The sequence below is a fragment of the Protopterus annectens genome, chromosome 2.part0 (genome assembly GCF_019279795.1).
Source record: "Protopterus annectens isolate FY-2018-M chromosome 2.part0, PAN1.0, whole genome shotgun sequence".
NCBI lineage: Eukaryota > Metazoa > Chordata > Ceratodontiformes > Protopteridae > Protopterus > Protopterus annectens.
Genome location: NC_056728.1, coordinates 7,530,201 through 7,553,587, shown reverse-complemented (window position 1 = coordinate 7,553,587; position 23,387 = coordinate 7,530,201). Strand labels below are relative to the sequence as shown.

General features: G+C 42.4%; 1 protein-coding gene across 2 annotated transcripts in view; it reads left to right on the top strand.

The window, feature by feature from the left end:
• Positions 1 to 23,387, top strand: part of SLC29A2 (solute carrier family 29 member 2) — a 459,931-nt gene that overhangs the window by 46,938 nt on the left and 389,606 nt on the right. For both annotated transcript variants that reach the window (XM_044060481.1, XM_044060479.1), the window contains exon 2: positions 14,898 to 14,979. In XM_044060481.1, the coding sequence (XP_043916416.1) occupies positions 14,951 to 14,979 (29 nt within the window). In that variant the 5' untranslated portion in view covers positions 14,898 to 14,950. The remainder of the gene's footprint in view (positions 1 to 14,897; positions 14,980 to 23,387) is intronic.

Genomic DNA, 23,387 nt, shown 5'->3' with positions numbered 1-23,387 from the left:
CACCCCAATAAACAGAACATGCTGGAGGGATAGATTCCAGTCCCAGAGACTTCCCATACTCTGGAACAAACTACCTATTCATATCAAACAAAGCTCCTCATTAGCACTCCTCAGGAAAAATCTTGATGATTGGATGGGAGCTAGGAAATTCACCCCGGGGATCACTTCTGTAGCTCGGCTTGACAGTGGCACAAGAAAATAATTTTATTGGGTGGCGAAAGCCAGGGTACCTTTTTGCTAGGCTTATATAGGCCCTAGGGCCAGTAGCGTAGTACCTACCTATGAACCATAATTAAGCCAAATAAAGTGATTCCATCGTAATAAGCTTAAATGCATTAATCCATGATTTGAAAATAACGCTGCATACTGTGATAAGTACCGTATTTTAGCAATAGTATAGTATTGATTGAATGCACACGAGGAATGTTAGCCATAATGTGTCATACACTGACTTGCATGAGTTGCATCAATGTCCTTTCCCAAAGGTCAACCCCTTTTCTCCATTTAAGAGCATATGAGCAATATTGAGTAACCCGCCTCTTGTTTAACATCAACAATCCATAATCATAGGTTCATAGGTGTGTACTAGGTTAATGGCCCTGGGGCCTTTACAAGCCTAGCCCATAGAAGTGCCCTGGCATTGTGCCGCCCATCGTTAGTTCCCAGTGCCACTATCAAGTAGAGCCACTGGAGTCATCCCCAGGGTGAACTTTCTATTTCCCATCCACTTTTCAAGATTTCTCTTTAAGAGGGCTAGTGAGGTGCTCTGCTTGACATGTATGGGAAGTCTGTTCCATAGCATGGGCAGTCTCTGGGTTATGAACCTGTCCCTCCAGCATGTTCTGTTAATTGTGGTAATGAGGTTGAGGTCTCTGGAGCGTGTGCTGCGGAGGGATTGGTATTTCTTTAGATGTAGCATTTCTAACAGAGCTGGGTCAGACATGGCTTTGTAAGTCAAGCAGAGATCGCCTCTTAGTAGATGATTTGAGGCAGAGAATAGCTGGAGTTTTTTGAGTCTGTCCGTGTAGGACATGTGTTTAAGGCCTAGGATCCTCTTCGTGAGGTACTTTTTTGGCCTGTCCAGCTGTTGCAGGTGTCTACTGACGTCCATGCCAAATGGGGCATTATACTCTTATGATTGGTCTAATAAGGGAAGAGTAGAAAGAAATGATGATCTCTTTCTTCCTGAATGCAAAACCTTTGGTAATGAGATGTGCCACACAGAAGGACTTTCTGACCACAGTGGCAGTGTGGTGGTCGAAGGAAAGATTGCTGTCAACCTGTGTCCCCAGATCTCTTATAACGCCTTCAGTGTTCAGTGGGCTCCCATCGATGTGGTAATTAGTGGGAACGAGTTTTTCTCAAAGGGGATGATGCATTTTTTGGCATTAAGCTTAATGACATGGTTTCAACACCAGTCTTTGGTCTCAGTGAGGCCTTTCTGCATCACTTGAGGAGTTAATAATGGCTCCCAGCGTGCCGTTGTATGTGAATTTGGTCAGACAGAGTCCCTCCATGTTGGCCTGGACTTCTGAGAAGTAGATGCCAAACAGGAGAGGACCCAGGACCGATCAACGTGGGACTCCACTCGTGACTGGTCGGCAGTCTAACTTGGAGTCTGCAACTTTCACACTGTGTGGTGTATCTGTGAGCCAATTTGCAACCCACCTAACGATATAAGAGTTGAAACCTAGTTTGGTGCGTTCATCAATAATTCTTGAGTGAGGAATGCTATCAGTGGCCTTGGCCAGATCAAGGTAGGCTGTATGAACTGCCTTACCTTCATCCACTGCTCTGGTGACTGACTCAAAGAAGTCAACCAGGTTGAGTAGTCATGATCTACCTTTCATAAAATCAAATGGCGCGGGATCTAGAATTCGGAATTCCCTATATCCTTGTTGATTAGGTCCATGATGTTGCGCTCTATAGCCTTACATATCAGACTCGTCAGGCTAATGGGGCGATCATTTCCATGGTCTATAGTCGCTCCTCCTTTATGGAGAGGGATGACTGTAGCAGTGCACCATTCAGTAGGGACAAAGGAGGCTGTGAGTGAACAGAGCACACAGACGTGGTGCCAGTTCACTTTGTAATTCATGTAGAACACAGCTAGAGATATTGTTGGGTGCCATGGAAGCTGTATTCTTGGCCTTAGACAATGCAGCTTTAACCTGTGCTTCAGTAATGCAAGGTGCCTGGCATTCTTCCGGTATTGAGATTGGTCTTTTAGGGATAGAGAGAGGGGTAAGGTTGGCATTGAATCTGTTGGCCAGTATGTTGGCAATATCTGTTGGCTCAGTATAGGAGGTACCATTGTGCAGTAATTCAGAGCAAATCTGGGTATTACCATGGAGATTCTTGCTATAACTAAAGAAGACTTTGTGGTTGTTTTTAGTGTTTGCCGCAATTCTGCTTTCATAGCTGGCTTTGGAGGTTTTGATGAGGGATCTCAACTTTTTGTTGAGGCTAATAAGAGACTTTTTCCCTTCTTGGGACTTCACCTTTTTTTCCCAGCAGTTTCTTCCTTCTGTTGTAGAGTTTATTAATGGTAGGGGACCACCAGACTGGCTTCCTTTTTTGGAGTAGAGCGTCTTGGTTCTGTTGGATATGACTAGTTCCATGCATTTATGTACGTGTTCGTACAGTGCATTGGTGTATGATTCAGCAGTCATGCATCTATTTTCCATTGGCATGGGTGCGATGTAGTTAGCCACCTCTGTTTTTAGGAGTCCAAAGTCAGCTTTGGAGAAGTTTTTCATGGTGGATGTCTTTGCGGGGGTGGCTCAGATGTGGATTTCCATGGTGATTAATTTGTGGTCTGATCTAACCAGGGAGGAACTGACCATTTGTGTAAAGCAGCGTTTGCCCATGTTAGTAATAACCAGGTCAAGGATGTTGCTTCCTCTAGTGGGGGTAAGAATGAGCTTGTCCAGGGCATTGGAATTGATGAAGTTCGGAAAGTGTTGGGCCACTGCATTATTGCTTGAGTAGTTTTCCCAGTTGATGGAGGGGTAGTTGAAGTTTCCTAGTATGAGAGTGTTGGGTTGGACCTTAATAGATTCCAGGGTGCTTAGGAATGCGGAGTGAGAGTCTAGGGATATGATTGGGGACCTATAGCAGGCTATGACCTGGATTGCAGTCTTACCCAATGTTAGTTGTACCCGAAGTATCTCAGATGCATTATGCTCGGCTACTAGTCTGGAGATGTGCATATTCTTTATGAATATGGAGACACCACCGCCTTTGGAGCTTCAGTCCATGTTTCGGGGCCAAAAGGTGTGGAATAAGTTATAGCCTGGTAGCGCAGGGGTGCTTTCTGTTGCTTTAAACCAGGTCTCCGTTACAGCACAAATTTCAATGTTCTCCATTTTGAGGAGTGCTTCAGCTAGTGCCTCTTGTGTTGAGCAGCATGACCCTCAGAGTGCATTTATTTATAGCTGTTATGGTGGTAATTTGGTCTTTGGAGCAACGCCTAAAAAAGGCACTATGGGGTGGCAAGAGCCTTAGCCAGTACCCGGAAACTCAGGGTGACAGATGCGGGCCATCTCTGGCAAAGCATTGAAGCCTGTCAATCATGTCATCCCAAGCAGATACCGGATCCCCTTAGAATGACACCAGAAACTTAGCTAATTGTTGAAGTCGGTCATTTTTTGTTTGTACTGCGGTATAATTCTAGGTGACGGTAGGATACTGTTTAGGGGTAGTGTCATACCTGCTTGAGCCACATAATCCGAGAGCTCCACCATGTCCCTTTTCATGTAGTCCAGGGAGGTGATTCTCAGGTCACTCACACCCACATGGACAATGACAGAGTCATACTTGTACTTGTTGTGGAGTGACCTGAGTGCGTGTGTTATGTGTCAGATTCTGGCACCTGATAGACAGCTGACTGTTACCGTCTCCTTATTCAACCTAGTGAGTGGGACATCTGTGTGCCTCACTATTGATTCACCTATGATTAGTGCATTGGGCCAGGTGTTTAGCCTTAGGGGCTTAGGTTGAGGGGCTCACTGTGAAGGTGAGTTATGTCTCCTATGGTTTGTGCTGTGTTGTAGTGGTCTCGTACTTTTCTGTCTTGGAGGTCTCTGCTATTTGGGTACATTTCTATTGAGTGCCTCAGCGAAGGTGGGTGTGTGGTTTGTGTTTTTATGTGAGAGCTGTGATATTGGGTGTTCTGGAGGGCCATGTGTTCCATGTGGTATGGTGCAGGTGTTGACCTCTTCTTGACCAGTTAGTCCGGTCTTATCTGGAGAGTGCATTGCTTCCAGTTTGGTGATATAAGTGCATCTCTCACAAGTCTGAGTGCTGGGAGGTAAGAGGATAGGGCTGTCTGTGTACATGAGACAGTTCCTACATTGCCTCAGAATGCCCAAGTGCACCAGGTTAATAGGAGAAGTCACAGGGAACTACCCTTTAATCATGCCAGGAGAGTGGTCATAACTACTAAGTACTGGAACTATTTCCGAGAAGAACGACTAGTGCTGATGGCTCTTAGGTGTGCTATAACAATTGCTACAAAAACCCGTTGAAGTGCAAAGTGATTAAACTATCTGAAGTGCAAGAGAGAAAGAACTAGCAAGATCTAAGGGAAAAACTGAAGAGCAGACTTTCTGGCACCAGTAATAGTTTACCTCATCTTGGCGCGGCTGCGCAGAGCTTAAACAAGCACAAACGCATGCAAACACCGGCTTTTAAACCAAAAAGTTGAAAGGGATGGAAAAACTGCCCAAATATTCAATAAACTACAATTTCTGGGCCAGAAGCCACTCCTCTTGTGGTAGATAGGCTACCTAGTGCTTACCACTCCTACTGATAAGCTATAGGGCTTCTCTTCAACACAGAAAGGCTTGGGGGGCTCAGAAGCTCAAAGCAGTCCTGGATATGGCAAATCTGTATCAGGACTAGACTAGTTACAGGAAAGGCAGGAAACAAGCACAAATGTGGGCTTTTAAACCAGAAATTTGATGGGGATGGAAAAACTGCCCAAACGGCCACTAAACTACAATGTCTGGGCCAGAAACCACTCCTCTTGTGGTAGATAGGCTACCTAGTGCTTACCACTCCCACTGATAAGCTAGAAGTAGAGTTACCACCTGTCCCACTTTGCGAGGGACAGTCCCTCTTTGGGCAGTTGTGTCCTGACTCTTTGGGCAGTTGTGTCCTGACAAAAAATTTAAAAAATGGCAAATGTCCTGAGATTTTAGGACAAAATTATTTCCTATATTTTATGTAATAGTTGCATAAAACAGTTATTCTGTATGTAAAATACTTAAATGTTATAAGAAACAGAATAAGAAACTGAAATGCAACAAGAATAAGCTTTTATTTAGGCAAAACAGTTAAGTTCTATCCTTTGTACTGATCGTGGGTATGTGTCGGCCTGTAAAATCTGATGTTTGTACCGAAAATGTCCCGCTTTGGCCATTTGAAAAGGTGGCAACCCTAGCTAGAAGGCTTCCATCCAACACAGAAAGGCTTGGGGAGGGGGCTCAGAAGCTTACAAACAGTCCTGGATAGAACAAATCCGTATCTGGACTAAACAAGCTTAGAACCTTTTTTTACAGAAAAGTAGCGAAAACAGCAGTCAAACAATTCAAATGCAGTGCAAGTTAGCACACTTGAGTGTGTAGCAATATTAAAGCAAACACAGTTTAAATAAATGCAATTAAAAATGAGTAAAAAACGTGCAGAAAGCAGAAAATTAGGAAAAAATCAAAATGGAGGCACTTAGAGTATCAGAAAATAATGCCAGCAAATATATAAATAGTTCAGTCAAGCAAAAATTAAGACAGTGCAGAACTCTGAATATTTAAAAAGTGTCAAAAATATACTTATCGGACCTGGTCATTAGCAGCATGGGCAACCGGTGTTCCACACCAGAGGTCAATTCCTCATTGGTCAGATCCGACCACAAGCAAATCACCCTAGACATCCACATCCCAGCCCCACCCCCCATTAGGGAAACCACCTTAAAAAATTTCTCCAAAGCCAACTTCACGCTTCTTAAGACAGACGTGGCAAACTTCACGACACCCATGCTGGCTGACAATAGAGATACAACTGCTGAATCCTATATAGTTGAACTTTATAAGCACTTACACGAGTGCCTGGATCGTGCAATCCCTAACAGAACCAAGATGCTATCCTCCAAAAAAAAGGAAGCCAGTCTGGTGGTCCTCTGCTATAAACAAACTCTACAACAGAAGAAAGAAACTGTTGCAAAAAAGAGTAAAATCCCATGATTGGAGGAACTCCGTGGTCAGCCTCAGTAAGAAGCTGAGATCCCTAATAAAATCCTCCAAAGCTAGTTACGAAAACAAAATCGCCACTGATTCTAAAGACAACCACAAAGCATTCTATAGCTATGACAAGAATCTCAATGGCAACACTCAGATCTGCTCTGAGTTACAGCACAATGGCACTAAATATACAGAACCAACTGATATTGCCAACATCCTGGCAGATAGGTTTAGTGCTAACTTTACCCCTCTCTCCTCCCCTAAAGGGCCCATCTCTATACCGGAAGAATGCAAAGTACCTGTAATCACAGCTGCACAGGTAAAAAACACACTCTCCAAAGCCAAGAACGCAGCATCCATGGGACCTGACAACATCCCAGGCTGCGTTCTACATGAACTACAGAATGAACTGGCACCCCACCTAAGTACCATGTTTAATCATAGCCTCACCTCAGACTTTGTGCCCACTGAATGGCGCACAGCAACAGTTATCCCACTCCACAAAGGGGGAGCCACCACGTACCCCGGGAACTACCACCCCATAAGCCTGACGAGCCTGGTCTGCAAGGTTATGGAGTGTATCATCATGGACCTTATAAACAATGACATTGGTAATCTCCAAATTCTGGAGCCTACCCAGTTCGAGTTTGTAAAAGGCAGATCATGTCTCCTAAACCTGATAGACTTCATTGAAGCGGTCACCAAAGCTGTAGATGAGGGTAAGGTGGTACACACAGCCTATCTAGATCTCGCCAAGGCTTTTGACGCCATCCCTCACTCTGGAATTATAGACAAACTCACTAAACTAAGTATAAATCCCTATGTCACAAGATGGGTTGCCAACTGGCTCACTGACAGAACCCACACTGTGAAAGTAGCAGACTCTAAATCCAACTTCAGACCAGTGACAAGTGGAGTACCACAGGGTTCAGTCCTAGGTCCTCTCCTGTTTGGTATCTACTTCTCTGAAGTACAGGCTAACACAGAAGGTCTTTGGCTAAGAAAGTTCGCAGATGACTGAAAACTAGGAGCCATAATCAAATCTAACGATGTGGACATCCTACAAAAGGGCCTCACTGAGACGGATGCCTGGTGTCAAAGCCATGGCGTCAAGCTCAATGCCAAAAAGTGCATTGTCATCCCTTTTGGCAAAAACTTTGTCCCCATGAACTACCACATAGGCGGTAGTCTACTTAACACCGAAAGTGTGATAAGAGACCTTGGGACACAGGTGGACAGGAGTCTCTCCTTTGATAATCACATCACCACAGTAGTCAGGAAATCCTTCTACGTGGCACACCTCATCACAAAAGGTTTCTCATCCAGGGAAAAAGAGGTCATTGTTTCCCCTCTACTTATCATTCATTAGACCCATTATGGAGTACAACGCCCCTTTTGGTATGTACCTCACAAGACATCTACAACAACTGGAAAGGCCACAGAAATTCCTCACAAAGAGGATTACCGGCCTCAAACAGATGCCCTACGCAGACCGTCTCAAAAAACTGTAGCTTTACTCTGTCGCATATCGCCTACTCAGAGGCGATCTCTGCCTAACATACAAAGCTATGTCAAACCCAGAGATGTTGGACATGCTCCACGTAAAGAAATCCCAATCCCTCCAGGCTACACGCTCTAGGGACCTAAACCTTGTCACCAAAATAAACAGAACATGCTGGAGGGATAGATTCCTTTCTCAGAGACTTCCCGTACTCTGGAACAAACTACCTATCTATATCAAACAAAGCTCCTCATTAGCACTCTTCAAGAAAAATCTTGATGACTGGATGGGAGATAGGAAATTCACCCCAGAGATCACTTCTGTGGCTCTGCTTGACAGGGGCACAGGAAAATATTTTTTTTGGGTGGCAAAAGCCAGGGTACTGTTTGGCTAGGCTTACCTATATTTCCAGATTGTTTGAGAAGCACTCAGTCAGAACGCAAGTAGATTCTAGCAATGGTAGATTCTAGCAAAGTGTTTTTTTTTTTATAAAGTGGAAAGGGAGAAAGGAGGAACATAATATAATTCAAGGTTAAGAAACTACGTGGGTTGGCCTTCTCAGATGTTCTCTCTGTATTAGGTAGAATGAGCTGATGACACTAGACTGGGAGGAGTGGCCCAGATAAAGTTTACAGTAGGGGCGGGCAACTGCAAAGCCACCAAGTATAAGAACAAGACAACAGGGAGGGAGAGTGGGGAACTATACTACAGCTACTAGCTACTCACAAAGTACAACTCTCAGTATAAAAACTCAGTTTACAGTTAAGTAATTCAGTAAAAATGCAATTACAGTAATTAAACACTATCTAGCAATGAAAAATACAATTAAAACAGTACACAAATGCAGTGAAAGAGTAAAAAAAGCTTTATAACAGTGCAAAATGTAGTAGATTAGCTGTATAGCACAATTATAAGCATTAAGAAGTGTAATTCAATGAAATAAATGTAATAAATAACTTATTCTGCTCTTGGAGTCTTAAGGAATTTCTGCTTTTTCCCACTGATGAATCACCACTTCACAGCCTGGTAAAAGGAAGTACAGCCCCCTGCAGACACAGGGTTGAAATACTAAAAAAGATGGAAGAATCTAAAAGTTCACATTACTACCCAGTCCTGCTAGCCCCTTCTCATTCAACCAGTCACTCGTGCTAGAGAAGGTCAAGCAACCCTGTTACTGTCACTTACAGAGAAGACAAGACACTATCAACAGAAGATGGTCGCCAGAAAACCAGAAACTCAACAAACAAAACAACCAGGCCTGGATAACAGCAGGCCTCCATCCAGACTATGCTACCTGACTAGAACACAGAAACCTCACAAAAATGCACAGAAAATCACAGATAGAGCACTCACAAACAGAAAATACAACTCTCAGTATGAAAAAGCAGTTTACAGTTAAGTAATTCAGTAAAATGCAATTACAGTAACGAAACACTATCTAGCAATATGATATAGTTAAAACAGTACATAAATGCAATGAAACAGTAAAAAAAAAGCTTTATAACAGTGCAAAATGTAGTAGATTAGCTGTATAGCACAATTATAAGCGTTAAGAAGTGCAATTCAGTGAAATTAACTTAAGAAATAACTTATTCTGCTGTTGGAGGCTTAGGGAATTTCTGCTTTGTCCCAGTGAGGAATCACCACTCCACAGCCTGGTAAAAACAAACTTTAAATGCAATGTTTCTTTTGCTGGTCATACAGTCTGAAACTGATTACAGGGTTGTCTGTTAACGTCTAGCACATTGTAAACTACTCACCTGAACTCAAGTTTGTATTACAAAAATAATCAAAATGTTTTTGTTTTAGTTATTGTACACTCCTAATTCACTGGAGAGCAAGTAAGTGATCTACCAGAAATTGAGCTAGAAAATTAATGTTGTACTCACGGGCTTATATTGCTGCACCAGAGCACCCCACATTTAGAAAATGTGTGTTTTATGAATGTTATGCCTGCAAATGTATAAATCATTTTCAAATGCTGCCTCCATAGCTATATAGTTCTTAAATGTGCATGTTTATTTCTGAGCAAGTTATGCAACAAGTCTATATATTAGGTTGAACTCTTGCAAGCAATTGTCTGACTTCAGTAAGTCAAAGTTTTTGAAATATGCTCAGAGGATAATCAGCTAAGTGAAAAGACTATGCATTTGTACTTCCTTTAGCATAAAAACTTTACTGGTCACAAGCAATCAGATCAGCTGTTCATTTCCTTTGCCAAATTTAACTTAGGAAAGGCTGTTTCCAAAGTCACACTGTCCAGATGGATTTCTCAGTGTATTCTGTTGGCATATGAAAGTACTGGTCGGCCCGCACCTCTAGGAGTTCATGCCCACTCTACCCGATGTGTCTCTACCTCGGCGGCCTTTCGTTCTAGACTCTCGTTGGATAATATCTGCTCAGCAGCAACATGGGCTTCATCTCATACCTTCATTAATCACTACAAGCTGGATATTGTCTCCAGAGGGAGAGCATCCTTTGGCTCTGCAGTGCTCCGGAACATCCTTCCTTGAGGACCGCCCAAGATTTAGGTAGCTGGGGACTCTGTCCCATAGGTTGATGCACAAATGAAGTTAACTACTTCAGATTAAGAAGTTATGTACTCACCATAACGTTCCATCTGAGTAGGTAAACTTCATTTGTCAGCAACCGCCCCCTCCGTCCCCCTGACCTTCGGATGTTCGAGATGTTACCTTCCTTATGGCAAGGGTATGTAGCTAGTTTTGCGGGTGATTTTTGTATGCTTATCTAGCTGTGGGCAAACTCGATCTGAGGTCAGGTAGGGTTGGCAGGAGATTATGGGTAGGGGAGGAGCTTGGAGCTCGGATCTATGCTGTTGGAAACTGCCGGCTCGGATCCGATATGGATCCGAAGACCCATAGGTTGCTGACAAATGAAGTTTACCTACTCAGATGGAACGTTATGGTGAGTACATTACTTCTTATTCTATGTATGAAACACCGACTTTCAGAATACTGGCAAGCTGAAATGCCCAAAACACAGACGGGTGAAAACATACTTTAAGCTTTTTTTACAGAGCAACTCCATAGTCACTGATAGATATTGTGTAAATTAAGATGCTTTTCCCAAAAATACTGTGTGTGCAGAAAAGAAAAATATGCAAGGCTGAACAGCAAGTTTTCAAAATAATATAGCTTGCTTTGCAAGAACAGTTAGCTGTTGATATATTAGAAATATCTAGCATAGATATTAATGACATAGCTGTGGGCTTATGGCGTCCTGTTATAAAATAAGGAAGTATCATTGTTTTTACATTACATAGGTTCATAGATTAGTACTAGGCAAACTGCCCTTGCAAGCCTAGCCAGTTATCCCTTGTGAGACTCAAACCCAGCACCTTGTGTTTGTAAGGCAAATACCTTAATCATTATGCCACCCTCCCAACCCAAGTATTGAGACTGCTTCATCTAAAATAACATGAACTTTTGCATATTAGCAACAGAAAGAGACAGCTGCATTACAGGAAAACTTTCCATATCAAAAATAACACTTCAGCTATGACGTTTGTAACACATGGATTGTTGCTTCTCAAAAATAATATGGATTTTTGCATATCAGCACTTTGGAAAGAGACAGTTGCATCACAGGGACTTTCCATATATCAAAAATAACAGTGTTTAAAGTATGTAAAGTACACAATGCTTGTTTTTCATTCACTGACATTTTTACTGAGAGTGCATCAGTATCATCATCTGTCTAGCTGTGTTATAATAAGAATTGAAATAGCTCTGAAAGAATTAACTGTTTGGCAAGAATTTGTTCTGAGACAAATAAAGTATAACAGATACAGTAGTACGGAGTTTGCCTGGTCAATTTTGGACATTTTACAGTCACACCTACTCAAAGACGTGAGAAATCTCCCTAAAGAAGTGAATCATTGCCAGCACGCATAGAAATCACACAGGCAAATATTTCCTTGGAAACAGTGATTATTTCCTTTTTCATATTTTTTCCTTTATACTACTAATGCTGAAGGAATTCCACCTGAACCACCTGAAGAAAAGCAGTAACAGGTATCTGGGGGTTTGCATGTGACTTGTTGACTTGCACTTTAGTGAGGAACTAGTTTGCTAAGCAAAACACATTATAAATTCAAATCAGTGGAAAATAAAATTAAATGTAAGCAGTATTTTTGTAGGGGGGATAACACCTCCTGCATCCCTGCAGTTAAATATACCAACAACTCTGTAGTCACACCAACACAAAGGAATAAAATATGTGAAAACAAATTAATCACTGCTGGTGCACAGTTACTGCACAGGCGGTGATTTTCTATGGAACACAAAGATTATGGAGATCACTACTGGCAGATAGATGGAATATCATTCCTTGTGCATTCAATGATTTGTAGGAAAGCCATTTATTTCACAAACATGTATTGCCTTGTTTATTTCTTTTAGTGATTAGTGGACTTTTTCTTGGGTAGCCTACAGATGGGCAAAGACTGAACTCACGAGCTTCCTTTGCCTGAAGTTCAACCCGCCAAGGATTGAAGTTCTTCCATAGGATATCACTGTTGACGAGTTGTGCAAGCGATGTCCTTTCTGGGGCTAATTTCCCCCTTTGAATTGGTGTGACCATGGAGTTGGTATATGTAAACCTTTTGGAGGGTACAGTTCGGGCATTCCTATCCTTGGTGGGTTGGGATTCATCCACCAATAGTGGATGCTTTTTTCCTTACCCTGCAGTTTTGTCAGACAACCTATTATAAATGAATTTGGACAATGCTTTGTTTTAGTGAAGTCATATTCAAACCTGTTTTTCCTGAAAAATCAAATAAAGTTCTAAAATTGGTACTATACTGATAAAAACACAGGAATTTAGAGAATATGCAATTTTAGACCAGTTCACTTAGCAAAATTTAAAATTTTCTACTAGTTTACATTTTTGGTATTCTGTGTTTAAAATCCACTTTTAATCTTGAAGAGATTACTTGCTGTTGTAATTCAAGTTGCTTAAACACATATCTCTCAACTGTTTAGATTTTTGACTCATATTTTTGGTCGGTCCCTCATGAAATTTGTGCTTTATTGGCAAATCAGTGTGGTTCAAAGTCACTAAATAATGAAGACATTTGAGCTTTAGACTTCATAGTCTTCAGAAAATGCATGCTAATGCAAAACTTGTTATTGTAGCTGTGACAGTGTGAGATATTGCCAGTTATGCCAGGAGAAGTAGGGCAGTGGATGTGTAACATGCCAAGATAGCTAGATGGAATTCTGTAAAGAATTGTATGTCATTTGTACATCAGACTGATTTGTACAGATTCTTGTGTTGAAAATGTATTTGTAAAATTGCTTGTATTAAAAATATGTCAACAGTGTGTCCTGATGGACAGAAAAGAAATATACATTTATATCAGACTGTACTGTGGTAACTAAGAAAATGTATATTTGTTAACAGAGGATACTGGAAGAGAAGAGGTTAATTTTAGTCCAGTTAACTTTGAAAAATAGTAAGAAATTAAATTAATTTATTTTGGCCATAAAGATTTTATCTTACAGTTCTGATTGCAGCCAGAGACGAAATGTCTGTGCCAGAGAATGGTTTATTAGTTAGCTCCTGTAGGAAGTATGGAAGTGTTTTATTGTTTTATGACTTCCAGAACCTGCAACAGATCTTAGCAAAGCTGTATGTGTATGTTTTATTACACATATGTGAGATAGTCTGGATCAGTTGCTAGGAAAGGGGGTAGCATGGGAACCAGAAGTCAGATGACCAGGTGTATGTGATGTCATTCTGTAATCCAGCACTAAAAATAATGTTTGATACTGGGTGAGACTGAAGTCTCAGACCACCCTGTTCCTGTAACCTGGCAAATAAGGATTTCTCACCTACTTTATCTTGCCTTGCTCTAGTAAGTCACCAGGGAATAATAATTCTGTAAATCAGTCAGGAAAACATAGTGAGATTAGTTAAGTATCATTTTTTTTCTGTAACTGTGAACCTGTCCACCTGTGTTATTTTTAATATTTCCTGTACATGAAAGTCTGGTGTTTACTGTAAATAGTATTTTCACATTCTTTTATTATTAAATGTATTTAAACTTTTCATTGTGGCTGGTCCTTTAGTGAATATTTTAACCTTTGAGAGTACTTGTATCTATTTGGTGATTGTGTGGCCACTCCTGAAAGCCTTACTACACTGGTCAATACACTACCATTTGTATTAATATTAATTTCATTTGGTATAATTGCATGCCCTTTTAAGAGCCGTAGAGTAGCTGGCTTTGGAGTGTCTGGTGGCAGTAATTGCTTTATAATCTGGAAGGAAGTGTGTGTAAATCAAATCTCAAAGAATGTGCGTGTCTCAGTTGCTTGCAACAGGGACACAGAGCACTGGTCTCACAGACAGAGTGGTAGAGGGCTTGGCTTGGATACTCGGCTGAGGACTCAACTCTGCAGCTGTGCCAGTGGGAAGTCTTATTGAGGACTTGGAGAGAGAGAGAGAACCCCAAACCCCAGACTGAATGTGTTCCCAGTGTGCTCTTAATGGAAATTGTGCTTGATGCAGAGAGCTGCATCTGGAAATACTGTGTGTAGCTATTTTTGTTCCAAATGAACGTCATTCTCTGGTGTCAGTGGTGAGGATTCAAGCTCCTTGATAACTGGCCCAGAGAGGAGATGCCACAGTAGCAACTTTCTTTGTTTATAAAGACAGTAAGTGAAACTGAGAGGGTGATTATGAGAGTTAATGAGTAAAGATGTGAGTTGCATATAGTGTAAGACAGTGAGTAAATGAGTGCCTTTGTGTGAATGAGCAGATCAGTGGTTATGTGAGTGTTTGAATAAAAATAGCAGTTAATGTCTTTCTTCAACTGATGATTCTTGCAGGAGTGCCTGATGCCTTTAAAATCTTCTTGTAAAATAATTTCTTATGATTATTTCTTACATTGCTATATTTTGTGGGATCATATTTGCAGGTTTAAATGTACACATGCCTTATTTTTAATAGTCAGTTAATAGTGACTGTATGAAATTTTCATAAACTATTTTGAAGTGGTTTATAAGAAGCTAACTTCCAGGGGTTCAGTTTGTGCTTCCCAGGGTAAACAATTTTCAAAATGGAACCAAATGTACTTCTGCTTAACTTACAATGCATTTATTTTAACATTTTTTCTTTTCTTTCCTTTTTAGATTAAATTTGTTGATTGATTTTTAACTGCACATATAACTTGCTTCTTAGAACCATGGTTGGCAGGCAAGCCCCTGTTGATCGGTGAGTAGAACAAATTAATTTTCTTCTTTTTTTTTTTTTTTTTTTTTTTTTTCTTATTGGGTTCATTTTGCTAAGTGGAAGAAATATGCTTTTGTTGTTTTTTTTATCTTTTATTTATTGTTGTTGAATGGAAATTAAGGAAACATGTAGATAAAGTTTTTCCACTTTGTAGTTTCTTTGTGTTTCAGCAGAGGTTTTCTACAGCTATCATTCAGTGACTTTAGCCATAAAGGGAAATGCATATGTAAATATAAGTGGCATCCCTCATAAAGACTCAGGAATCTCTACATTGTCATCGGTGACATCACTGATGTAGGAAAAGGTGTCTCTTCAGTGTTATCAATGACATCAGTCATATAGGAAAATGTCTCTGCATTGCCATCAGTGACATCACTTGTACAGGAAAATACATCTGTACAGTGACATCAGTCATACAGGAAAATGTGTCTCTGCAGTGCCATCTTTGACATCACTGAAATGGGACAAAATGTGTCTATCTGTTTAAAGTCATCAGTGACATAACTCATAAAGGAGCAGTAACCTGTACAACAGACATCACTCAAAGACACTAATTCATCTGTACTGTGTAAGTGGCCTCACTCATAGTGTAAATATAGAGGTGGTTCTACATTATAGTCAGTCACATCAGCTATATGTTAAATGCACCTGTGCCTGTATGCACATTATGTTCAGTGCCACCTGTCATAAAGGCATGGGAGTGTTTACAGTGTTATAAATAACAAAAGTGTTCTAGGTGACATCCACTACATTATAGATATAGATGCCTGCACAGTGACATTACTCTTGTCATATAGACACGGGAGTCTCAAGTAGGCTCATCAGTAATACTATTATAAAGCCATGGGTGTCTTTAAGTCTTGCTAATGCTCATAATATGAAGGATGTTTCTGCTTAATGAGCAGTGACTTCACTCTGCAGAGTCATCAATGACATCACTCATATTATAAGGATGTGAATGCTTTTTCGGTGACATTGACGCTATAATGCCACAAGAGGCTTTTTAGAGTTATCACTGATATCACTGTGGTAAAAACATGGGTGCATATTCATTGACGTTAGTGACACTGCTCATGTTGTAAATGCACAGGTATCTCTACTGTGATAACCCCCCTCCCCCCATAGCGTAAAAGCCAGTGCTATTGATGACAACAGAGATATTACAAAAGCGCGGGTGCCTTCTCAGTTTCATCGTTGAGAGTGCTTATTATATTGTAAGAACAGCTACCTGCTTTTGCAGTATCATTAATAACATAACAACAATGCCCATTTGTTAACAAGTAGGCACACTGTATCTTTACAGGGTTGACTGGGGAGCAATGTCAGGTTAAGTGACTTGGTCAAGGTCACACAGTAGACGAATGAGGATTGAGGGAATCAACCCCTGTATCACAGGAACAACAGATCACTACCTTAATCCTCTGCACCAACCGCCAGTTACCTCTGAAATTGCCATGGGCACATACTTCTAATAATATAGAAACACAAGTAGCTTTACAGTGTCAACAAATAATCTCATGTATTTTAAAAGCAGAAGAGTTTTTGTACAAGTTTTGGTGCTCCTCTTGAATCATCTTATAGAGGCCCAGATGCCTCTGTGATGTTATCAGCGGCATCACTTATAAAGGTACAGGTGCCTGTACAATGTCATTCATCAGTGAACTCTCTTGTTATAAAGGTGCAGATGCTTCTACATTTTATGTGTGACATAACTCACCAGTATTTTCTCTGTATCGTCAGTGATATCACTCATAAAGGCACAAGTACCTCTGCAGTGGTACCTATAATAATATTACTCTTAATAAAGGCATGCATACCTCTTTCTGTTTTATCTCCAGAAGATAAGGTTGACCAATCTTGTGTGATTGCTTTATTGTTTCATGGTACTACAAGTATCCTTTTTTCAGTCCAACATTTTTTACTGTTAAACAGCTGTAAAAAGAAGATTGCTATTTCCATAAGTTCCAAGGTCTGGTGAGATTTAGGCCTGACCATATTGGTAATATTTATTAATATTTTAACTTCATTACAATTTGATGTATAAAGACTGTTGATTTCTTAGAGATAAATGTCCTAATGTGGTAACTGACTGTGGTACTGTCAACTACAGAATAGGATACTAAAGATGATTCAGTCTCAGCGGGCCCATTGAGAGGTACTCTGCAAAACTGTTTCCCAGTTTTTTTTTTGTATTAAGTTTTGTTTAGTCTGTTCCCATATAATCTTAGCTGCCATATCAGAAGCCCTTTTCATTCTTACTCTGCTAATTGCTTCATTTAACATGTCTCCAGAAATATGAGTATTGTTGAACAAATTCATGTGTGGGTACATAGTTTACAGCTATAGCCATTGCTTTGTCTTCATTAATTTTATTTCCCGAAAAGAATTGAAATCGTTTCAAAATGTTCCACAGACTGAGATGTTTTTTTTTTCTGGTTCTATCAGATGTAAAATATTATTGTTTGCAAATAAAGCCAACTTTTCTTGATTACCATACTAATTATATCTTTGTATTTCTGAATCCGTTATTTTCTTTGTCAGTTGCTTAAATGTTAAGTAAATAGCAAAGGGAAAAAGGACATGCCTGCCTGGTTCTTCTTTTCAGACACAACTTATCAGAGAAGAACCCTTCCACTTTAATTCTTGCCTCTGATATCAACCTTATTATTGTATGGTTTAAAACTGAAATGGAGCTATATGAAGCTGGATCTGATGGGTCTTTACCATCTTTTGGTATTAAGGCACCACAGCTTTCTTTCAGGATGTTGGTGCTTCCGGATCTTTACCATTTTTTTTTCACTCTTGGCATTTCTGTGGACATTTGGAAGCTATCTGTTCCTGGAGACTTTCTGCATATTGATTATACATCAGCATTTTATCTCATCTCCTCCTATCTTAACTGTCAAATTGTTGAGCCACATCTGTCTGTAACCTTAGCATACTTAAGTCTTCCGTAAATATTTCTATTTGTGCCCTTTCTTATTTCCCACAACTGTGCTTTATACAAATTTTCATGACATTTCCAAAATATCTCTAATACCTCTAGAGTTTATCTCTGGTTATTTTTTCTTGTTGTAAGCTCCCAATGTTCGGCAACAACCCTTTGTACTTTCTGTTGTCTAATGCATTGTGCTGATTTTTTTTTCGCTCTGGAGTTATTAAAAACAGTTGCTTAACAGCAATCTTTCTAAACTCATGTATATTGTCTGTCTATTCCCTTATTTTCTGTGTAGCACCCTGCCATTGCACCTCTTCTTGTTCTATCAGATTCCCCTTATTCTGCAATACTTTACCCTTTCTCAGTCTTAAGTAATTCCTATTACTTATTTTATATCTTATTTTTAAACTCCACTTTTGTTTTTCCCTACTCAATGGCTATTACTTTTGAGTAATTATGTATTTTCCCAGGTGATTCACAAATAGTTTTCACTACCCATTCTTTATGTTCCTTGCTTTTTAATAGTTAGCTGGGGAAGTGCTGTTTATCTTAGTTTTTGTTGGTGCATGATCTTTCAACTAAACACGTGTTCCTGTGAAATATAATTTAGTATTGCCCAGTTACTGTAGCTTGTGGAATAAAATGTAAATTCTCTGAGTTCCTACTACTTGATTCACATCTTCCATGACAAATATTTCATAAAGTTCTTCAGAAATCTACTCTCTTATGTTATATTTTACCTTCTGGGTCCCCAAGATACATCCTCACTCTTGCAAATCAAGTTCCAGTCACCTGTACATAATACTTCCTACTGAAAGCTGATTATTTTTCCCCAGATTTTCTTAAAGCTCCATAATAGCAGATGTTAAGTTGTCAATCTCGCCTTCATTCTTGCTGGATGGGTTCGGAGCCGATCCTCGGCTCCGACTCGGCCACTTACTAAAGCTCGAGAGCTTATTTTACCGGCTCGAGGCAACCCTATATCCCATGATGCTAGGCGATAACTCCCCAGATCTCGTTTGCCGCTTTCGCTTGCGAGGTGCGTATTTTTACCGGCTCCTGGTAAGTCTTTTGAATACATAGTTTTCAGTCACCCTTTTTGGTTAGTTTTTCACCCAGTTGTTTTTTAGTAGTTAACGACTACTTTTAATCCTATTCCTGTTAATACCTTCCCTTTCTTTTCCCCTTATACCCCCCCCCCTCCACTCTTAGGTTAGGCCTTAAGCCTGCCCCTTTCCTAATTATTCTTAGGGATCCTGTGGAGTGTTTGGGTGTGTCAGTATCCCAATAAATATTTTTATTGTTTCTCTTTCCTTTTGTGCTCCCTCGACACTGTTATGTCAAAGGAACCAAAGTAAACTAAGGTCTCAGGCTTTAAGAAGTGTGACTCGTGCTGTCAGAAAATGTCTCTGACAGACGGTCACACTTCTTGTGTTTACTGCCTGGGACCCCTGCACCTGCAGGACTCTTGTTCTGTGTGTCATGCATTCAGTCCAAGAGTCCTGCAGGAGAGCAGGAACAAACTAATATTGAGGGTCTTGTTAAAGCCCGAGGGCTCCCCGACTAAGTCTGCGTCGGGGAGGCCTTCGAAACCAGCAAAACCGTTGGCTCCGAGTACTAAGCCTTCTGCTGCTGGCTCTTTGTCTGTGCCTAGAGCGGCTCCGGCTGGAGCCGATCCCTCTGAGCCATAGATTCCTGTCTCAGCCCCACTCGGTGCCGATACCTCTGAGTCCATGCATTCACGGTCGGCTCCGGCTGGAGCCGACGTGTCTTCGGCTCCTTTGGCTCCATCCATATCTAAGAAGAGGTCAAGATCCTCTTTGTTGGAGTCCATCCATTCGGCTCCGAGATCCCCCCTGCTCTTGGAGAGGAGCCATCGGAGCCGATCTTCTCGGTTGTCCAGGCTTTCAGACCACGACCTTGAGAGAGTGGTAAGTAGGCTGTTAAAGTCTCAGGTATTGGCCCAAATGATCTGTAGCCCGTCTCATCAGATGGTAGCTATTACGACTCCACCTATTTTTCCTCCTTCGACTCTCCCTCAGAGTTCGGAGCCGGAGCTCCTCGGAGCCGTGACTGTTGTGGCGTCTCGTCTTCCGCTCCAATCTCCTCCTTGATGCCTTCATTGGACGGATCCGGACACCTGGTCTCTCTCGTCGGCTCTGAGGGGGCGAGTGGCATCGGACCATTGTCTGACCCCGTTCTCCCTCTCGGAGCGTCGGCGCTGGTGAGCTCAGCCCCGACATCAGCCTCGGAGCCTTCCCTGTCGGTGCGGCCCGGGGTTCCTACCTCTTTGGAGCGGGAGCCCTCTGGCCTTTCTGATAGGGGAGCCTTCGAGGTGATGAGGAGTGTACTAGCCCCAGGGCATAGTCAAGGGTCAGCTCCATCAACTCCTCCCACTACAGTGCCTGCTGATGTCTCTTCCCACTCTCTTGCTCCCGGACCCAGAGATCCAACGCCTCAGGTTTCCCCACTTGGAATATCTTCCTCTTCCGAGGCTTCTCCTGACCTGTCAGCGGAGCCTCCGCGTAAGAGGACATGTAAGAGGAAGCATGTGGACTCCCCTGAGTCCATTACATCTGACACCGACTTGGATGAGTCGGAGGGATCCCCAAAGTCCCCCTCTGAGGATGTCTCTTTCTCAGACATCCTAGAAATCCTAAAGCAGAGGGGGAACTGGTCTTCCCTTAATCCTTCCGAGGACGAGTCGGTGTACCTGGAGGCGTTTGGTTCTTGACCCTCCACCTCCTGGGTGTCTCCGCCTTTTGACCCCCTTATGGAAGTAGTGGTTCGGAAGGCGTGGTCAGCCCCAGATTCGGTGGAACCCACCCCTCGGAGGCCATCTAAATTCATCACAGCACCAGTTGACAAACAATTCTTAACAAAAGGTGTACCGGCAGATGCCATGGTGGTGGCTGCAGCCACCAAGAAGGAACTAGCTGATCCTTCAGTACCTATCCATCCTCCTAATAAGGATTCTAGGACCATGGATAGGTACGGTAAGCGGATGTTTTCTTCAGCGACCTTTGCCATGCGGTCGCTGAATTACTTGTGTCACTTCACCCACCTTCAGAGAGGTATCCTCAAAGAGTTGGGAGAAGTCTTACAGGATCCGTCAGCTGCTGGGTCCCAGGATAAAATAAACTCACAGCTTGGAACCTTAAACTCGATTGTTAACTCCTCCGTGCGTCTAATTTCATATGCAGCCGATGGAGCAAGTAGGGCCGCGGGCACAGGAGTGGCCTTAAGGCGTCACGCCTGGATGCGGCTGTGTAATTTTGCGGACCCTTTCAAGGCGTCCTTCACAAATTCCCCATTTGATGGTTCGGCTTTGTTCGGACCTCAAGTGAAAGACACCTTGACCAGATGAGAACAAGATGGCAAGACTCTTTCTGCCGTAGAAGTCCGTTTCTCCACCCCTTCAAGACCGTACCCTAAGGGTCAGAAGAGTGGGAAAATGTGGTTCTGCAAGTCACGCCTGACGCAAGAGGTCAGTTTACCCCCAGAGGCAGAGGGGGTAACAACAACAGACGCCGCCCTAGGGGCAGAGGGGGTAACAACAACAGACGCCGCCCTAGGGGCAGAGGAGGTCCGCAGAACCAGGGTAGCAGGGAGCCTCTCTCTCTGACAAACCCTTCCAGCATCCCTGAGATGTTGCCCGATTGTCCACCTTCGGAGGCAGTCGGGGGAAGATTGTCGCTGTACCCAAAAGCCTGGCTTTCCCTTACTCAAGACAAATGGGTACAGTCGATCATATCTGAGGGTTACAAAATTCCCTTTATCCAAACCCCAATTCAGCAAAAGGGAACCCTTCCAGACGTTCCACCCGGTCTAAGGGAACTAGCAGTACCAGAGATATCAAAACTGCTAGCAAAAAGAGCCATCCAGCCAGTCCCAGCAGACCAACTAGGATCCGGAATCTACTCAAGGTTCTTTTTGGTACCGAAAAAGACAGGGGACTGGAGACCAATATTAGATCTCAGCAAACTAAACAAGTTTGTAAAGAGAACAAGATTCCAGATGGTCACGCTACAGTCCATTCTACCCTTTCTGGGCAAGGACAATTGGATGTGCTCCATGGACCTTCAGGATGCGTACTATCACATCAAAATTCACAGGCACTCCAGAAGGTTTCTCCGCTTTCAGCTGGGGGCCAGTCACTACCAATTCAGAGCTCTGCCCTTTGGTCTCACTACAGCCCCCAGAGTGTTCACCAAATGTATGGCAGCGGTTACGGCTCACCTGAGATGGCAAGGATTCCAGGTGTTTCCATATATAGACGACTGGCTCCTCACTGCCACAACCAGGCATCAACTTCTCCAAGCCAGAGCTTACACCATTCACATTTGCAGAGGGCTAGGAATCTCTATAAATTTCGAAAAGTCTGCCTTGTCGCCTTGTCAGTCTATTACCTTTATGGGTGCCAACTCGAACACCGTACAACTTTCAGCAAAGTTAACAGATCAAAGGGTCTTAGATATTCAAAACCATGTCCATGTTCTTCTTTAGAGCGACAAAATTCAGGCCAGGTATGTCCTGAAAGTATTGGGTCTTATGGTGGCCGCCATAACACTTCTTCCTCTTGCACGTTTTTACATGCGTCTTCTACAGTGGATGCTTTTCGCCCAATGATCTTTTCAGCAACTCCCTATGCACCACAAGATCATGATAACTCCAACTTGCAAAAGTCATTGTCCTGGTGGATATTGTCCCCTCAAGTCCATCAAGGCAGACCCTTTGTTCCTCCTCCCCCGGTCGCCACGGTGACATCGGACGCCTCCCTGATCGGGTGTGGGGGGGGGCATTTTCAGGGCAGGATGGTCCATGGCACTTGGCAACCTTTCGAACGCCACCTGCACATAAATGTCCTAGAGATGAGAGCATTGCTTTTAACGTTGCAAGCCCTCCACGACTCTCTTCCCCTGGGAACTATTGCAATCTAAACGGACAATATGTCCGTAGTGTGGTATATCAACAAGCAAGGCGGAACCAAGTCCTATCCCCTGTATCGAGAGGCACTCAGACTTTGGCAATGGGCAATCTCCTCTCAGCGGTTTCTGATAGCAACGCATATCCCCAGGAAGTCCAACATCATAGCGGACAGGTTGAGCAGAGCTATACTTATGCCACACGAGTGGTCTCTCAAACAATCTGTGGCGAAAGAGATTTTTCAGAAGTGGGGCCTTCCTTGCTGTGATCTTTTTGCTACACCCCAAAACAGCAAATGCCCCGACTTCTTCACCCTCTTCCCCCTTCCAGGCCATCCCCTCAGAGACGCTCTAGTCCAAGATTGGCCTCGGGGACTTCTCTATGCCTTTCCACCCTTTCCTCTAATCCCACAAGTAATTCAGAAAGCAACCGCCTTGAGAGCCAAGTTGATTCTCATTGCCCCTTATTGGTCTCAACAGATATGGTTTCCGTTCCTACATCGTTATCTTTTGGTACAGCCTTGGCA